Source organism: Cyrtonyx montezumae, unplaced genomic scaffold, assembly GCF_038088225.1.
Source record: "Cyrtonyx montezumae isolate F1298 unplaced genomic scaffold, pur_monq_1.0 scaffold_29, whole genome shotgun sequence".
Lineage (NCBI taxonomy): Eukaryota > Metazoa > Chordata > Aves > Galliformes > Odontophoridae > Cyrtonyx > Cyrtonyx montezumae.
In genome coordinates this window covers 7,491,613-7,510,500 of record NW_027072033.1, presented here as the reverse complement: position 1 = coordinate 7,510,500, position 18,888 = coordinate 7,491,613, and the positions used below count along the sequence as shown (strand labels likewise).

The window sequence follows — 18,888 nt, the reverse complement described above, 5'->3', positions numbered from 1 at the left end:
TTAAAAAAAAAAAATCTTACTAGTGGAAGACAGTAATTTTTCCAGTAGAAAGTACTGATTTAACAAAATACCCATTTCACTGGAATGTTATCAATTTCCTCAGTATTTTTTTTTTCCAACAGGAAATTTATCTAGCCATTTCATTTTGAAGTTGAAATGTTTTATTTTGACTTTACTCTTTTATATTTAAATACAGAAGTCAAAATATCAATAACAAGTCAGTGCCCTTGAAATTTCCATTAAACAAGCAGCTGAAGGCAGGTTTACATGGGAGTTAATATTATGGCCGTCTGCCCACTGACAACTTGTGCACTCTTCAGAAAAGGAGTGTCACAGAACATGAGAGATTTATTGTTGCTGCTTGTTAGTAACAGGAGCCAGTGGCAGATTGCAGTTCTACTGGGATTTTTATGAAAGTTTTACTTAAATATACTCAAACTTCCAGGGTTTTTTTTTGCATAAAAGCACTGGACAGTGAACAAAAACTATTAATGGGGTTACAAATATGCAACTCACAAGCTAAATATTTTGGAATATTTCTAGTCTAATCAAATATATCTTCTGTAAGTTCTGATACTACAGATCCTTAATAAAGGTGGTAACTGCTCATAGGATTAGGCCATTGGTGCATTTTTTTTCTAATGGAATTGTTAATGTCAGGCAAGATAAGTGCATATTGCAGTATAAAGTATAAATTATTTCTGTTTGGATGTCAGAGAAAAAATGCAGTGTTACTGATTTATGTTAAAGGATGTATATAATACCTTCATGTTTCATTGTTCTAATAAGCATTTGTGTTTTATAGAGGTACATTGCACATCTCTGTTTTTCAAATACTGAAGTGCAGTTCTTTTAGTAGTCCCATGTCTCATCTTATTTCCAGATGTTGACAGAAACCTTTCTGTATTATTTCTGTTGTAAATAAATTCTGTGGCTTCCTTGCTTTCCTGTGTATGAGCATATTAACAGTTTTTGGTGTTGCTGTAGATTAAATGTTTGAGAAAGACAGTAGAAAAGTTTGAAGAAAAAAAAACAACAGATAGCTTTGTAGCTGTGGTTCTTAAATGCTAAACTGCTGCCTAATTATCTTCATGAACTCTTTTTTTTTTTTTTTTTCCAATGCCAAAAGAGGGACCAAGGAGGATTAAGGACTTTGCAGAAAAAATGGACTTCTTTTCTCAAGGCCAGATTAATATGCACCATCCCTGATAAGAATTTAATTTTCAATGTTATCAATGATGTTTTTATTCTGAAGTCTCCAACCTTGAAGGAACCAGTGATATATGGAGTCTTTACCCCACAGCTGTAAGTGTGCCATTACAGTGTTTCTCTGGATGAGTACCTTTGATCTCAGCTGGTTGCTAAAGCAAGTAATTACTCCTGTGATTTATTTTTTTTAATTCCTGTATTTTTAGGAATAATGTGGGACTGTCAGCCGTGTGTGCCTACAATTTGTCTACTGTAGAAGAAGTTTTCTCAAAAGGAAAGTATATGCAGAGTGCTACAGTAGAGCAGTCTCATACGAAGTGGGTACGGTACAATGGGGAGATTCCTAACCCTCGACCTGGTGCAGTAAGTGTAATTTTGGATATAATGCACAAGAGTAAAGTAAGTAGAAAAGCAAGCAAACAAATAGAGAAAAAAAATAATAAAAACAAACAAACAAAAACCCTACTAATGCATAGTATTAGATTGCCTTGATCTGGATACTTTCTTTTGTAAAGATTTTGTTGAATGACAATTCAAGATATTTATTCTGAAGTTTTGGGAATCAGTGTTTTTGTATTGTTTTTTTAACTTACCATTCAGCTAATTGCAATTTTTATAAGGTCATTATTTTATTACTATGTTTGTAGTGGTGAAATAGATTGTAGTATACCTTAGGAGGTGTCAAAGATTTTTTTTTAGTTCAAGTGAACAGGAGTTTAAGAGTTGTTGCATTGTCTTACTAGCTCCAGCAAGTTTATCCAGTGCAGTGTATTTCTCTGCAAACTGAAATGCTTACACTACTGTGTCTCTTTCACACTCAAGTTTCTCATAGTCGTCTTATTGCAATTGATGAGTTGGATTACAGTTAAAAGTAGCTTGTAAGAAGAATAGGAATCCATAAAGAGTATTTTCCTAAAATACATTTTGGGCCCAAATAAAATGTAATGTGAAGCTTAGAGATCAGCATAATGCAGAAGCCAAGGTGCTGCAGAACTCAGGTATCCTCCAGGCTAGAATGTACGGTTCTGTGCTTATGTGTAGAAGAAAATGCATTCACCTGCTGTTAGAATGTAACTTGCTTTTCTCTCTATTATTTCTTCATTCTATTTTTAAATAATAGTGTATAAACAATGAAGCCAGAGGCTTGAACTACATGACTTCTCTGAATTTACCAGACAAAACACTGCAGTTTGTAAAAGACCATCCACTAATGGATGATTCAGTGACTCCAGTAGGAGACAGACCCCGCCTTGTAATACGAGATGTGAAATATACCCAGATTGTGGTAGACAGAGTCAGAGCACTCAATGGTACAATATATGATGTTATGTTCATCAGTACAGGTGAGTTCTGCAAAATATTCTTTTTAATAATGTACTTACTCTACAGGCAGAAGTAAGCTTTAACAGCAACTCAAAAGATTTATGTATTTACAGTATTTTTACAATATGTGGTATTTTCATAGAAAAATGAGGAGCCACAACAAGTACGTGGAGAACCTTGCTTGCTTTGAGGAGCTGTTGCAGGAAGAGAACTGAAAAAAACATCTTTATCAATGACACTGACAGTGGGATTCAGTGTACCCCTCAGCAAATTTGCTGATTGGCACCAAATTGAGTGATGCAGTTGACATAATAGAAGTGGAGGGATATCATCCACGGGGACCTGAATGGGCTTGAAAAGAAGGCAGATGACAATCTTAAAAAGGCCAAATGCAAGATACTGCACTTGGGTCTAAGCAATCCCAGGTGTGTGTACAGACTGGGAGAAAAACTCATTGAGAGGAACCCTGCAGAGAAGGACTTGGGGATCTGATGGACAGAAAGGTGGATATGAGCCAGCAGTGTGTGCTTGCAGCCTGGAAGGCCAGAAGTATCCTGGGCTGCATCAAAAGAGGGGTGGCCAGCAGGGCAAGGGAGGTGATTGTCCTCTTCTCTCCCCTCATGAGACTGCATCTGGAGTATTACATCCCAGCCTGGGGCCCCCAGTACAGGACAGATGTTGGAGTGGGTCCAGAGATGGGCCATGAAGATGTTTAAAGGGCTGGAGCACCTCCTCTATGAAGAAAGGTTGAGAGAGTTGGGCTTATTTAGCTTGGGGAAGAGAAAGCTCCAGAAAAAGCTCACTGTCACCTTCCAGTATTTGAGAGGAAGCTACAAGTAGGATGGGGACCAACTTTTTACATGGTCTGAAAGTGACAGGACAAGGGGGAATGGCTTTAAATCGAAAGAGGGAAGATATAGGTTAGAAGTTAGGCAGCAATCTTTTACTCAGAGGGCAGTGAGGCACTGGCACAGGCTGCCCAGAAGAGTTGTGAACACCCCAGCTCTGGAGATGTTCAAAGCCTAATAGGATGGCACCCTGTGCAGTCTGATCTAGTGGTTGGCAATGCTGCCCATGGCAGAGGGTTGGAATTGGATAATCTAACCTAAGCCAATCTCTGAACTGCAGATCTGTAGTGTTCCACTTAAACATACACACGATAATCCCTGAAAGGCATTCTTTCTGTCAGAGGGCCTTTTCATTTCCAGAACTCCTTCAGCAGCAGGTATAATGTTTGCCATTGGCACAGGATGGTATGAAGTCTTCACCTGGATAAATGATGCAAATTGTAGCAAGTATGCATTTTTGCCTTGCCTTTTTATTTCAATGATGTCACTTAAATACATTGCTGTATTAATGCAGATCAAGGGGCCCTGCACAAAGCTATCAGCTACGAAAATGGAATGCATATTATTGAAGAAACACAGCTTTTCCCAAACTTTGAGCCAGTCCAAACGCTCTTACTTTCATCCAAAAAAGTAGGTGCTATAAGCGTTACGGCATTAATCTTTTTTTTTTCTGTTCTATAGAACCGATCTACTTATCTTGTAAAACAGTCATAATGAAACAGTGCAGACTGTGGAAATCTGCAGCTGTAGTTTCTGCAACAGTATCAATATTTTCCCTGATAATTTCTGTTGCTTTTGCTAGGTGTCAGCCTTTTGAAGTTGTCTAGATTGGGGAAAGTGTGTGTGATGGTGGGAGGGGAACACAGGGGAACGCAGTCTCACAGTGGTTGTACAGGAGTTAAAAGCTTTAATACTAGTTTTTAGGGTAGGAGCAGTGTAAAAATCCTGACCCCTTGCAGCCACTAAGGATCCTCGGGAATTTAATGTAGGAATGATAATATTTTTCTGAGGAAACAGTCTTGTCTAACAGGCTGAAGCTTTTGTATCTAGTTGATTTCTGCTTTCCAAGACTTCTCAGGCTAGTTTTGTCTGGTAGATTTATCAGGAGACTAAGCATGTTGGTAGTTCTTTCCCAAAAAGAATTACTGGTGAGATCCTGCCAGCCAGATAGGGCTTCAGCCACAAGAAGGCAACACAAACAGCTACAGGCTCCAAACACAGTGATATTCTGCTTTATTAAACAATCACTAGGTTTAAACACTGAGTGATTTTTCAACAGTGGGAGAATAGTCATTTTGTGTATTTTGTACACCAGTCTTCTGGTCATTTACTCAGACATTCAGATCCATGAATGTCTGCAAAATTATTACTGCAGCTGGTGGCTTGTAGCATCAAACCCTTCAACTGGTGAAATTTCTGAGCTTTTTAAGGAAAGAGCGGCTCTGTGTGAAAGTATCTGATAATCTTACTGACATTCAGTAAGTACCCAGCCATCAGTAAATACTCCCATGTTAGGGATTTGGGAATACTGCCATGATATCTTTAAGAGCAGTTATTCTAGCATGATCAATTCCATGGAAAAGAGCTTTATACCAAAACTTTTCAGCTTATCTTGCGTGCTAAGTAGTCCTTCTAACAGAAAGGGAAATAAGTATTCTGAAAATAGAGCATACTTTTGACAGCCAAGGCAAAGTCAGTGTGATTAAAAGTTTCCTTTTTCATAGATTTCAGTAAAATCTATTGTTTTCTATATGACATTCATCACACTGGTTAGGTTGCAGAATTACAGAATGATTTTAAGGTTGAAAGGCACCTGTAAGTGCATCTGGTCCAACCCCAGCTCTAGCAGGAACACCCAGAGTAAGTCATTCATACAGCTATATTTTGGTACATATAGTGGAATCCTGTAGTAACAGATTAACAGTAGGAATGCAATAGTTCCTGCTGTTGACAGTGGGCCTTGGACCCTCAGATACCTTCATCTTGCTCAGAGGGTTGTAGTCAGTAAGCTAGTCTACAGTTGATCCTCTAACTCCTGTTTGGCTGAAAGATGTCTGGATTTTTGCAATGGTTTGCTCAGTCTCTACTTGTTTTCTGGACTCCCTGGATGTACCAGCTGGGAGCTGTGTCAAGACGCTGAAACTTTTGTGTACTGTTGCCCTGTTGGCTTGGATGTTAGCCAACAGAACACTAGAAAGGCAGACAAACTGCAGTGAACCAAGGCAAGCTTTTCCTAGAAAGCCCTTCATGTTTTAATTCTATAAATTTATTTATGTGGACAGTGCAGTGTAGACTAATGCTAACCTAAATTAAATTTGAGGATGAAAGATGGCATTTGTATTTATGTCTCTGAAGTTTAGTTCTCTTTGAAAGACCCATCTTACAGTAGTGTCAGTACATTTCTTTTTTGATGCAATTTTGTCTTCTATTGTCAGGTTTTTCCTTGAAATTCATACATAAGAGAGATGGCTTGATCGTCCTCCAGAGACTTCTGTTAGCCACCATGAATCATTCATTAGTTTTCTCAAAAACACGCATTCTTGTGTTCTTTGCATTGAAGGAAAAGGAACTATCCTTTTCTGAGTTCTCATGATAATACCTCTTTACATAATTAAATAAAAACATCACAGTGAACCCCCAAATCTAAATTCAGCCCTAAGTGGTGGTGTTTTGGTTTTTTTTTGTGTTTGATGCTGGGGCTACAGAGACATGACTAGTAGGCAAAGGATCAACTAGTAGGCAATTGGATCAACGGATTCAGGACCAGTATAGAAAACCTTCCCTTTTTCAGGTTTGGATGCATCCACAGCAGTTTTGTCATTAGCCACAGTTAGGCAGTTACTTTCCTTTCTTATAAAGTGTACTGATTGTAGTTTTCTGTTCTTTCAACTTATTTCAAGTGTCACTAAATATTTTAAAATATGTTTTTTTACAAACATACAAGTATGTATGCACAACTTTTAATAATTTTTCACATGCTTCATGAATGTGATTGTAGGCTTCTTTATGTGGGTTGTTCTTGTTGTAGTTGTTTGTTTTTGTTTTTAGAGCAGAAGATACCTCTATGCTGGTTCAAATTCTGGCGTGGTTCAGTCTCCTGTGGCATTCTGTGACAAATATACCACTTGTGTTGACTGTGTTTTAGCAAGGGATCCTTACTGTGCTTGGAAACCTCTTGAAGGTTCCTGCGTTGATATTTTTCAAGAAAGTGAAACTGAAAGGTAATGGCAGCTTTTGACTACAGTTGCAATTGGTTTTGTATCAGTCTTACCTTACCTTACCTTAACAAGATATTTTTTAACTTAATGCCTTCAAACACATACTTCTTCCTTTCCACTAATTGCCTACATAAAAAAATGTCAACTTGTGCTATTTAGATAAGATAGATTTTATCTTATGTTAGAGGATGGAGAGGCATGGGAATAACATTTGAAGCTGTCAAACTTGCACTCTTTTACAGGAATTGGATTCAGAACATAGGTGGAGATGCATCTTCTTGTTCTGGTAAGTCACATTCTTTGAAAAGCTATTTCATGCATCTAGGTGGAATAGGAAAGAGTTGTTTGTGATTATTGAGATTTTCATTTATATTTTAATATGTATGAAGTTCTGTTTTGTTGTTTTTTTATTATATGTGAGCATCTGTATGGCCTTCATCCTGTCTTAAAATATTTGTATTTGTGTACATTTCAGTGTGGAGTGCACAAACTTCTGAAATGAATGGGGGCACCTCAGTAGCACTTTGTGAATGAAAGTACTATTTATCATAAGTACCTTTAGTGGAGAGGTCTGTCTCTGATAAAACAACATTTGACATTCTACTGCAAGCCTTGATAAGTGCTTGATTGTTGTTGCTGGATCAGATGAAATGATCCTGAAAAAAGCTGCTTTTATTATGAGAGGAGAAGAGGGCTTGTTACATTATAGAGAATGGCTGCAGTACCCTCCGGTGTATTTTAAGACAAGTAACTGGAGGTTCCTTCTTTTCTAGTGTGTGTTGCTGCCATCAGACTGTGGAGATGTTAAAGATAACTAGTGGTAGAGAATATTTGTACTGCAGTAAACATTTTTTATCTGCTATCATTTCTTATCCAAGTATGGCAAGGGCCACCATGAGAGTTTGACGTGTTATTTATATTGCTAATTTATTGTATTGTATTGTGCACATGCAATAGGAATCAATGTTTTCCAAAAAGAGTTTGAGTACTGGTACTTAAATTTCCTAAAATCAAATTTCTTGGGTATTTTCTGGTTACTTAAAATACAGCAGTTGCTTTGAAGGTGATACCAAGTTGAGCATCTTCTTTCAAATGGTGACTTATATCAGAGGCACACTCAGTTTGGATCAACCAAGTTTCCCCCTACTTTTCTGGAAGTGGAGGCTGTTTTGGAGTTTGAGGTGTTGTAGTCTGTTTTGATGTCCTGCACACACCTGTAGCTTAGTGTTTCACAGAGACTCTTGCATGCTGTTACCTTGGTCTTGAGAACGTTAACACCATAGTCTTTGTGATTCCGTTAAGACTTGCACAGTCTCGTGAAACTGTACAGATCAGATCAAACAGGAATCTTTGCTGATACTTTGCACGTTTATTTTGGTGTTCCAGATAAAGTAAGAGAGAATTCCCTACAGCATACATTCAAGCATGGGAGCACAGCAGAGCTCAAGTGTTCTCAAAAGTCCAATCTGGCACAGGTAGTTTGGAAGTTCAGAGATGATGTACTGAGAGTGGAGAGTCCCAAATACCGTCTACTGGAAAAGGCACTGCTCATCTTCAATTTATCCGAAGGAGACAGTGGTGTTTACCAGTGTCTGTCTGAAGAAAAAGTGAAGAACAAGAAATTCTCTCAGGTGTTGGCTAAGCATGTTCTGGAACTGAAGAAGCATACTACAGCAAGCCCAACAGCGGCAGCTGTACCAGTGGAAGGTAGTAGTGGTGTACCAAAAGCATCAGCTGTATCAACTGAGGGCTCTACTGCTCAAAGCTCTACAACCACTCAGATTGTACCAGTAACAACAGCAAGGATAATAACGAAACCCATTGGCCCCATCCTAACAGGTGCGACCTCCAACATCGAGCTTTTCAATTCACTTCCTGACACAGTCCCGGAAAAGACAATGTTTCTGAAGTCAAATGATAACTTCCTGTTGATGTTCCTGTTCCTCTTCTTTTTTGTCCTCTTCTTGTGCCTGCTTTCTTACAATTGTTACAAAGGGTATTTGCCAGGGCAGTGCTTGAAATTTCGCTCGATCATGTTGCTTGGCAAGAAAAAAACAAAGTCAGATTTTTCTGATTGTGAACAGAGCGTGAAAGAAAACCTGGTGGAGCAAGGCAGCGTCAGCCACCAGAGTGGGGAGCAGCCAAAGCCAGCACATGACACTGGCTATGAGACGGAGCCGGACTGTGGGAATGGGCAGCTTCAGGCCAGGGATGTGCAGGTGCCCAGGGAGGCCAAGGACAAACCTTTTGATGTGAAGTGTGAGCTCAAGTATGCCGACTCTGATGTGGAGGGAGACTGAAGGACACAACCGCTGGTTTTTGCATTGGAAACCAACTGTGGTACAACAGCTGTTGTTGAGCACTGAGAACATGGTTGACCACTGAGCCATAGGCGAGCTTTACATGCTTCAGCTACACAGCAAGCCAATTTGCATTCAGATCTCACCAGATACAGAAGCAGTGTCTAGCCTGCAGACCATAGCATCTTGTATTGTTCTGTCAGGTTTTGTTTTGTTTTGTTTTTAAATGGCCAGTTTCAGATCCCCGTTTGTTTATTCCCAGTTCTTACCCACACATGGAGCACAGCTGTGCTCTGGTGAACAGTTGCCCTCTACAGTTGCACCCCTTTTTAGCCCTTCTCTTCCTTAGGATAAAAGTAACTAATTCAGTTGGCTTCAAAAAGTACTTCAGTCTGCAAATCTTTTAGCTGCCATTAAAAAAAGTTCTAGTTTAATTTGAATTCCAAATTGGAAATTAAGTTTAGTTTATCAGATTGGTAAATTATAGACTATTGTCCGAATTGGGACATTTTTTCTTTGCTTCTAGTGATTATTTTTGTTTGACTCTTTGTGTTTTGGAACGCTAGATCTCTTTAGTTGGTTAATTTCTTTAACTGCATTTTAAGTATCTTAGCCTTTAAAGAATATGGGGATATATATAGTTGGCTTGATTTGTGTAAGATTCTCAGGGATAATCTTGTTTAAAGGCTTTTTTTTCTCTCTGCTTTCTAGAAATTTAGGTAACAATATCAGTATAAAACATGTGGACTGGAGTAAGAAGGGGAAAGAATAAATGATAGATTTAGAAACGTTTTACTTTCCTTAACCGACAAGCTGGACATAGTCACGTGGTTGGTTATTTTTTTTTCTGTACACAATTGGATTTTTCCACTTTCTTTTGATTTTTTTTTTTCCAATGACACAGTACAAGAAAGCAGCAACACCGAGAGAGGTTTTTTGCACTGAGAAAGCAAAAAAGGAATTGAGAAGAATTCCCTGCAGTAAACTCAACTTTTGCAACTTGCTGGAATGGACTGTTAGGACACAGCCTGATAAGAAAACATTGGGGATGTTTTTTGTTTTCATTTCTTCTTTCAAATTCAGAAATAATTTATTTTTTTGTGGCAAGTCTTTGCAGCGTCACCCTTTCTGGATGACATCTTCTAATCTCCTATGCAACTGGAGACTGAAACTGGAGCTGCTCAAACAATCAGTCATTGGAACTGTTCGTGTGACTCATGTCTGCAAAAGTGAAAATGTGCATTTGTTCTAAGCCTGGTTCACAGCTGCACTGTTTGTCTCTAAGAGCATTTTGTGTGGTACGGTCCCACGGAGAGTCATCCCTCTCACTGCATCTTTCTGTAAATATTGCTAGGAGTGCATTTTAACAGTAAATAGCAGTGTGCCTAGGCTGCTTTTCTATGTTGAAATCTCATGCAAACTTTAATTTAGACCATCTTAGTGTGAACAGTTTATATTTTATAAGATTCAGTTCGGTTTTATTTTTCTATTTTTAATTATGTACATATAACAGAATAAATATTAAAATAAATTGTATTACACTTGGACTTTTATGGAAGTTAACATAATGGCCATCCTTTCCGTAATGTGAGTGCTGTGTGGCTCCCTCTGAAGGGGGGGAAGGAGGGCGAGGAAGTGGGGGGAAGACAACTCTTATCAGTTTGGAGCAGGTTCTCTTCTCACTTTTATTTACTTGGGTTGTAACCCTCTGAGGTACAGGACGGATGGAAGAAGAGGTGAGTGAAAGAGGAAAGTGTTTTTTCCTAGGCCTGTGGGGATCCTTGCTTTTATGACCCTTCTGAAGTTCATCTTTTTGCGTTATTTCTTCAGTGTGTCATGTGTTTCCTGCAACTTTTTTCCTCAGTACCCTTTTTTTTTCTTTTCTGTCCTCTTCTGTCACACAGCCTCATCTCCTATACCTTTCCCTCCTACTGGTACTTCCTTTTTGTCTTGTGTGGGATGTGGTCCACCTCCTTCACCCACCAGTATCCAGCCTGACGTTTGGTCTAGCACAGACCCTCTAAAGGTCATGTTGTTGCAGCCTTTCCTAAATGATCAGGCACAGCACGTTAGTGCTCGGGGATCCTTCCACCTCTTCTGCCAAGGCACAGGTAAGTTGGAGGAGCCCTGTGTGAACTGGCATTTTCTGCATTAAAGGTTTGTTTGTGTGGCCATGTACTGTGTATGCTCTTTGATGCTTAAAAAAGAAAGAAAAAGACTGTTCGGGGATAAGTATTGTGAGCATGCTTTTGCTGGGAATTGGGCACTGTAAGCAGTGCTCATTTGGATGCTGAATGAGGATGGATGTGTAGCAGGTCAATGTCTTCACTGTTAGGATGTATGCAATTAAAGAAAAATACTGTTCTGTTGGATTTGAATTTTGCTCTTCCTTTGGACCTGGTCAGTTATTCCTCACTTATTTCACATGGTAAAGTATGTACAGTAATGATAACTTCCATTTTATGATGAATATATTGTCTGTGGTGTATGAGAGAAAGTCAAAACAATTCTTTTTCTGTGGAAATCAAGGTGTGTCTTTCACCTTTTGTTTGGACAGCAGTTGCCTGGTTAAGTGAGACAATGAATCAAGACAGGTCATAAAATGTAACTTCTGTCCTTTAAAAAAAAAAGTTAATTAAGTAGGATTGTTTTTTTTACTGGTGTGTCTGTGATTGTTAAATGTTAACGGAATCAGATCATAATGCAGCCATCTTCATTAAAGCAGGTCTTACCAAAGAATGATTTGTATTTCCATGGCTAGAAACAACAAAACAGCAGCAGTGGGGTCTGGTTGGGTAACAGTAATTTTTTCACTGTTGCCGTTGACACTGGTACTTTTAAATGTCCACCATGAAGAAAAAAAAATAAATAAATAAAGGAATAGTGGTGCAAATACTGCAGAGGATTTATGCAGTTTGGTAACTGTGCAAACACTGCAGTGTCTGGGACGGGGGAGGAGCAGAGCACACTTGCACTGCATTCAGGTATGGTGCAGCCTGGCTAGTTTGGTAGATTGGTTCTGTTTCACAAGCACATTCTTTAAAGAAGTCACCGTTCTGCAGTGTCACTGAGGTGGGTGCCTGATGCACACCCATAGGCTGTGGCTGTGCCCTGTAGTGCTGCTTACAGGCAGTGCAGGGGGAAGGCATATCCCTCACAAGTCAGTGTCACAGGAGCTTCATTACGTTTCTTCTCTTCAGCAAAGCTTGAAATTGCACTGGAATGTGTGCAGAAAGCCCAGGGGGGAGGCATTGGGAAGACTGCTGCAGGCCAGGCTCAACCTCAGGGAGTGCTCCTGCAGTGTAAATGCAGGATGGACCCATGCATGGCCTTGTGCTGGGCCCAAACTGTGCCCAAGTACCTGTCTCTGGCTGCAAGTCAGCCCCCTAAAGCAAGTGAGCTCTTCTGCACTGGACTTTGAGATTTAGTGGTGAGGCTTCACTGCAGCCCCTGGCTTTGATCCTTATGGTTCTTGCTGACCCATGCTGGGATTGTATTCACCCTCACATGGGTCGCTGTGCCAGCACCTTGCTGAGTGCTCTGCCCCTCACAGACCAGCTTCTCTGGTGTGCAGCTGCTGCTACCTGCTGAATGCAGGGCAGTGTCAGCATCTGAGGCTGCCAGAGTCCGATGGAGTCAGGTGCTAGGTGTGGGATGGTACCTTTTATTTCAGTGAGACGCATTCTTTTTTATTTATATTGCATCTACAAGATAACTTCAGAAGTTAACGATTGCTAAGTGCTCTTCTGTTAATGCCTTAAAAGATACAACTTAAGGTTAGAGAATCAGTTACATACTGCCTAAAAGTCAAAGACCTTGAAAGCGTGTATCCTTGATACAGTGGATTGCAGTGCCTCAGAATCACGAATAGCTGCAGTGTTGGGGCTGGCAAGGGACCCAAAAGCCTGCCCACTTCCAGCCCCCTGTTGTGGGCTGCCCAGGGCCCCATCCAGCCTGGCCTTGAGCACCTCCAGGAATGGGGCATCCACAGCTTCTCTGAGCAGCTATGCCAGTACCTCACTGCAAAGTTTCCCCCTAACACCTGATCCATCTCCCCTCTTCCAGCTGCAGCTGTTCCCCTTGCCCTGTCACTGCACTCCCTGGCAGTCCCTCCCACGATGTGGTTCCATGATGTGGATGCAGCATTTTTAAATTGTGGCATCAACAGCAGATTTTACATTGCATATAATTATTATTCTTTGTTTCTCTGTTTACTTTTATATGCGAAATCTGTGGCCAAGCTAAGAAAACACAGTGAGCAACAAGGTGTGGTTCTTGTTTGACTTCTGGCAATTTCATGAATGCTTAAGATGTCAAAGGAACTGAAATATTTTTCCCCATGAGGAAATCATTCAGGTTAGGATGCACAACTGTGGCCTGCCAATCATTGTTGCTGTTGTGATGTGCTTCAAGATTAAAACATCTGAAACCACGTTTGTGCTGCAGCTTGTCACATGCTGTGAAACACCTGTGTGTGCCCTACTGAAACAGGCTGCTACTCCTCAAACACCTGAAGCTGCACCATTGGAAGCTTCCAGTTAACATCTCTGCTGTCTGAATGAACTGTGCTCTGACAAAAGGTGTTCTGGGGCCAAGGACAGAGGCTTTCTCTTGCCGGTGCAGAGAGAGAGCCCAGCATGGGAGAGCATGTGTGAAATGGCGCTCGTGCAGGCAGTGCGTGTGCCTGTTATCACAGCTGTGTGTGACAAGCTCCTGCTGCCCCACAAGGCAGACCCTGCAGGCACCCGCCACCCACCCACCCTGCACTGCTGCCAGCTGCTGGAGCCCTGGGCTGTGCTCACAGCACTTGCTCTGCTGCACTGGGCTCAGTTTCCCCGCTGGAAACGTTTCTCAGCCTTGTTAGGGAGGTGTGGTTCTGCTGTTACCCTTCACTGGCAGCAGCTGTTGGGCCACCCGCTGTGAGCAGCCCTACTGCTTCCCAGTCCCGCGGGGTAGCTCTGTAGGGCTCAGCACTGCTGGCAGGACCTGGCTCCAGCTCCCTCCCCCTTCCCCGTTTATGCCTCAGCTCCACTTAACATGTCATCACCCACTCCTACATCGCTATCCAGGACAAACGGAAAGTGGTATATGCCTGTTAGGCTTTCATGTGGATACAGCAGATGTGATGCTGAGCACAACCCAGTGGTGTCCCCGGCATGCAGCTCTGCATTGCAGCTGTGTTACTCCATTCCTCACACCTCAATTTACTGCTTGATTGTAAGCTACAATAGGATGTAAGCCCATGCTTCAGTGAATAAAGGTTGGCTGCTGAAGCAGTTTAAGTTTGTAACTCTTGTTGATAGCTGTAGTGAGACCCACCTGGGAAGCAGACAGTCGTCATGGAGGGTGTGGGCAGAGAAAGGTCACATTTGTTTAGCTGTGGTGTTAGCCGTCTCCTTTCTAAAACAACAGTCGAGATTGTGGATTAGGTTATGAGTAACCAATGCATTTACTGAGATAAAGCAATGTTTTCAAAATGAGCCATGTGAAGCATCAGTCACTGTTGCATAATTCGTCTACGTATCCCGACTGGTTTGCTGTTTAATTCTCTGCTTCAATATTATGTTTTAATATTCATATTTTCTTAAATCTTTCAAGCATTCTTAAGGTGGATGGTGATGTAAGTAGATCAGTTTTTATTTTAGCTATTCTTGTTTTCAAGTCTGTGTCACTGGTGCTGCAGCAACCACAGCAGATGCTGCTAATATTCATTTATCTTGAAGTGCATTTAGAGAATGCCCTGCACTGAATGCACCACTTCCTTGCCCGGCCCTAAAATGGTGCTGTTCCAACTCATGGTCTTAGGTAACAAACTGCTCTATTGTCATGTCACAGGGGTTTGAATTACTGCTAATAAGCAGATGAACTCATGGCTGTACTCCCTGTGGCTTATAAAACACCATTTACTTTCTTTAAAGAACATTCTGCACTGGTTGTTTCCTGCCCCCAGCTCTTGACAGAGCAGTCATCGCTCCTCCCAAGTCTGTGCTGCTTCCCTCTAACCACCCCTCTTTCCTTCCAAGACGGAATCCACCACACTGCACTGAGATCACATCCTCTACTGTTCATCCTTGTACTTAATACATTGTTTCACAATGTTTGTAGGATACTAGCTGTGTTTCCAAATGAATTAAACCTAATGCATGCTGAGAAAGTGCGCGGGTAGATGTAAAGGCTGCCGTGCAGGCGGGCACTAAATCAATAAATACGAGATAACCTGGAATGTATCCAGTTTGCGGGCCTGGAGTCACATACGTTCCCAGAGAAAATTCCACATCCACTTGGAATAATAATAATAAAAAAACCAGTGAAATCTGACTGCTGCAGGATGTTCTGTTTTGTCAAGGCATAGTTGCAAGAATCCTTTCTTTTCCTTTCATCCAGCTTTCTTTTTACACCTTCTCTTAATAAGGCTGTTCTGCATCGCAAGCCCTAAGGGAGAAACAGGCACATTTTAAGTAAGAATTCTGCTGCAAAGTCTTAGCTTGGCCCAGATGCCTTCCCTTTAAGGGAAAGGGCTCAGATGTTGCAAAATACACTTCATCCAACCTTGCTAACTTTCTGCTAACAGCTGTTCTGTCCTCTGTGCTAACAGAAATTCTCTGATTTATTCGAAGTCTGTCCTTGCAGGTTGAGATGAATAATAGCAACAAGGGTAAAAGTTTGAGTTGCTCTTTGTTCTCAATACAAGCTGCTTCCAAGTACTATCATCTTGTCTAATTGCCTGCTTTGGCTTGCACCTAAATTATCATCGCTACTTCTTTTTTATCCCAGCTTTTTGACGTCTGGAATTTCAGATGAAGAAACTTAAGAAACATTGAAATCAAACTTTACATGCCTTTGAGCCTAATCTTGAGATCCTAAACTTTTGCTTTCTTTTCAAAGACTCAGCTTGTGTTTCTTGCCCAAGTAAGCTGACTGACATTTCTACAGGTCCAGATGACTCCTATTTTATCTGGAAGAAAAATGGACAGGAGATAAAGACACGCATCACTGAGCAGGCCCACAGGCTGTTTGATGGCAGAGTGCATGTCCTAAGTTGGGTGAAAGATTCAGTGTCAGGAAATACAAAATATAAATGTTCATTCATCTCAAAGATTGGGAACGCAACATCAGAAGTGCTCATCACAGTGGAAGATAAAGGTATGCTGGTTCTGACTGAGTGCCCTGGTGGCTCTGCCAGCAAAAATAATTCATATCCCATAAAACACTCATATGTGTAGCTCGTAACTCTCCTCCTCTATAAAAACCCACCTCCTTTGTGTATGAAAGGTCTTTGCAGACACAGAAAAATGCTTCTTCCTCACCCTCTTATAAAACTAACCTGCAAGTCAGCAGATATGCCCAGAAGTGAAACTAAAACTGATAAACTAATAGACACCAATTGGATGTGAGCACTGAAAAGAAGTATAAAGTAACTCTCTGCAAGAACTATGCAGGGTGAAAAAGAAAAAAACCTTTACTTCTAAGCAAGCAAAGATGTGTGTGTGTGTGTGTGTGTGTGTATGTGTGTGTATTTAGCTGATCAGTGCCAAATGTGAATCTGTCAAGAGCAGCTCAGTGCAGCCCTTTTCAGTAGCAATGAGGAGCATCCCACTGAAACTGCTGTCAGTGTAAAACAAGGAGGCTTCAAAAGCATTATACCATGATTATCCTTGCAGGTTAAATACTACACCCGTGTGTGCTGCTTCTACCACAGGGTTAAGGGACTACAAGGAAAAATGGTTTGCAGGCAAGATTAGAACTAAAAATTCATCACAATGTGGTAAAACAGTCCATCTCATGTTCTGAAGTACAGAATAAAGAACAACTTCCTACACAACATTACTATAAAGTGGGGAAATGACAAACTAGACAGTTGGCTGTATCATATTCTTCTCCTCATCCTTGGCATGATGTGACAGCAACATCCCTGTGCTTCTGACTGGCTTCAGCCTGTGAGTAGGTCACTTTTTTTTCTAGACTCAGACTGACAGATAAAAGCACTGAGTCTGTTCACACCACAGGTTGTAAAGTTTGCTGCAGAAGGGAGGAGATGACCATCTATCTGAGCAGAACTTATTTCCATGTAAGCTAAGAGAAGGCAGAGCCGAACAGAAGATAAAACAATGCCCAGTCCTCTATGAAAACCACCATGGCTCAAGTTTTTCTCAGCTTATCTGATTGGTGCCTGCTTACATCCCATGTATTACATCCCATGTAACCATCCCATTTATGATTTTCAGATAGTGATGGTAAGGATGGATGGACCAAAGAATTCGATACCTGGAGAACTGCCATCAATGAACATGACAAGATGATGCAAAACTGGAAGAAGAATTGGGTAAGAATTTTGGGATCTGATATTCCCTGTGAGCCTTCCTATAGGGCACACTAGTCTCACAGTTGTAAATAGCCAGTGGCACACTGGCAGCTGAATGGATTTATATAATGAAGTGATCAGAGCTCTTGTACACACTGCTGTTCTTGACCATCTTAACAGTACAGTCTGCTTGATCCATCACATACAGCTACGTCACTTTGGTCCCTCAGTGCACTGATCAATTTCTAAATCAATAAGTCAGTCCTCATCCTACCCCAATGAGTAAGCCTGCTTACCAAATACAGCAAAGGTTATCACATTCATCTGCTGACTTCAGTCTGCTCTACATTACTGGAGTTTGTAAATGATATTGTCTAATCAAAGCCACCCTTATTTAGAAACAAAAACAAAACAGAACCCCAAGCACCAACTTAGCTTTCAATGTTTTTTTTCCAGCGGTTACAGCAAACTGTACAACCTTGTGCAACCTGGGCTAGGGAGCTGCTTTGGCAGGAGGGTTGGACTCAATGTTCTCTAGAGGTCCCTTCCAACCCCGACAGTTCTGTGATTCTGTGAAACATTAATTACATTAATTGATAGCTTGTGGATGCAGCACGTACTTTCTGCATGTGTAACAGTCGGCATAACTTTTAACCTCACTTTATTTTAAAGATATATTGACAGCTTGCTCTTTTTATCCTTCAGGAAAGTTGCAACAAGAAAAGCAGCCTCTCATGTACAAAAGAATGAACAAACTGGAAGGAGGAATGGATGCAACTTGCCACTGTCCAATACTCTTAACGTCATAGCTTTCAAAAAGGTATTTGCAAATGTCAGTGCCAGCATTACAATTACTGTTCAGAAGAAATCAGTTGAAGTTTAAGGTGGAACATGATATCCCTGCTCATCAAAGAATGAGCACAGTATGTGCCAGTGCTACAAGAAAGACCATCTAATCCATGCTGGAACCATCTCCACTTTTCTGATGCTGGTTGTTTTAGCTTTACAAAGAACAAAAGTGGTCCTAGTATGACTTGTGCAGCTCAACCAATGTAATATGATTTATACCTCCTGTTCTGAGTTCATTATGCAGACTAGTAATTTTGCTCTTGAGGTTCTTGGCATGTAAATTAGAGATTGATAAATAAGATTTGAATAACTTTATTTAAAAGGCACTTCCATGCTTCTATTCTTTTCAAGCATTTACCCTTGGACTCTGTTCCCAGTATTCTGAAGAACATTCCTTTCTGGTTTGAATAAGTGAACTTGCTTATACACATGCCCTTTGGTTATAAAGCTTCAGTACCAAACAGAGAGCTTTTGACTAATGCTGAAAATACAGATGGCTTACAAAACACCCAAGTTAAAATCCTCATTTACTGTAAATCATTATTCCATTCTGAGTTAACTACAGGAGCTTTAAACACTTACTTACACAGGGAGTGAATTTTAAGACTACATTTGTGTTGAGTTCACTTATTTCTAGTGGACAATTGCAGCTTGAAAACGTACGGACCTAACTTATTTCACAGTTCTATTGTAGTGCGGTTCAGAGATCTGGCCTACGAACAGAAGTCTGAAATAATTCTTCTCTCTTTTTATATTAACAATTTTCAAGCAGGTACAACGTCACCTAAGAATAACGTAAAGATTTCTGTATCACATCTGACTGCATGCTTTCCCAGGAC

At 40.7% G+C, this 18,888-nt stretch overlaps 1 protein-coding gene across 3 annotated transcripts in view; it reads left to right on the top strand.

The window, feature by feature from the left end:
* Positions 1 to 18,379, top strand: part of SEMA4D (semaphorin 4D) — a 91,690-nt gene extending 73,311 nt beyond the window's left edge. For 2 of the 3 annotated variants that reach the window (XM_065740657.1, XM_065740658.1), the window contains exons 10-16: positions 1,130 to 1,305; positions 1,416 to 1,572; positions 2,330 to 2,552; positions 3,895 to 4,010; positions 6,429 to 6,601; positions 6,841 to 6,884; positions 7,985 to 9,332. In XM_065740657.1, coding sequence (XP_065596729.1) covers positions 1,130 to 1,305; positions 1,416 to 1,572; positions 2,330 to 2,552; positions 3,895 to 4,010; positions 6,429 to 6,601; positions 6,841 to 6,884; positions 7,985 to 8,898 — 1,803 coding nt within the window. In that variant the 3' untranslated portion in view covers positions 8,899 to 9,332. Of the gene's footprint in view, positions 1 to 1,129; positions 1,306 to 1,415; positions 1,573 to 2,329; positions 2,553 to 3,894; positions 4,011 to 6,428; positions 6,602 to 6,840; positions 6,885 to 7,984; positions 9,333 to 10,802; positions 11,010 to 15,831; positions 16,042 to 17,123; positions 17,222 to 17,905 lie in introns of those variants that run through there. The other variant, XM_065740659.1, reaches the window with a different exon arrangement.
* Positions 18,380 to 18,888: the final 509 nt, after the last annotated feature.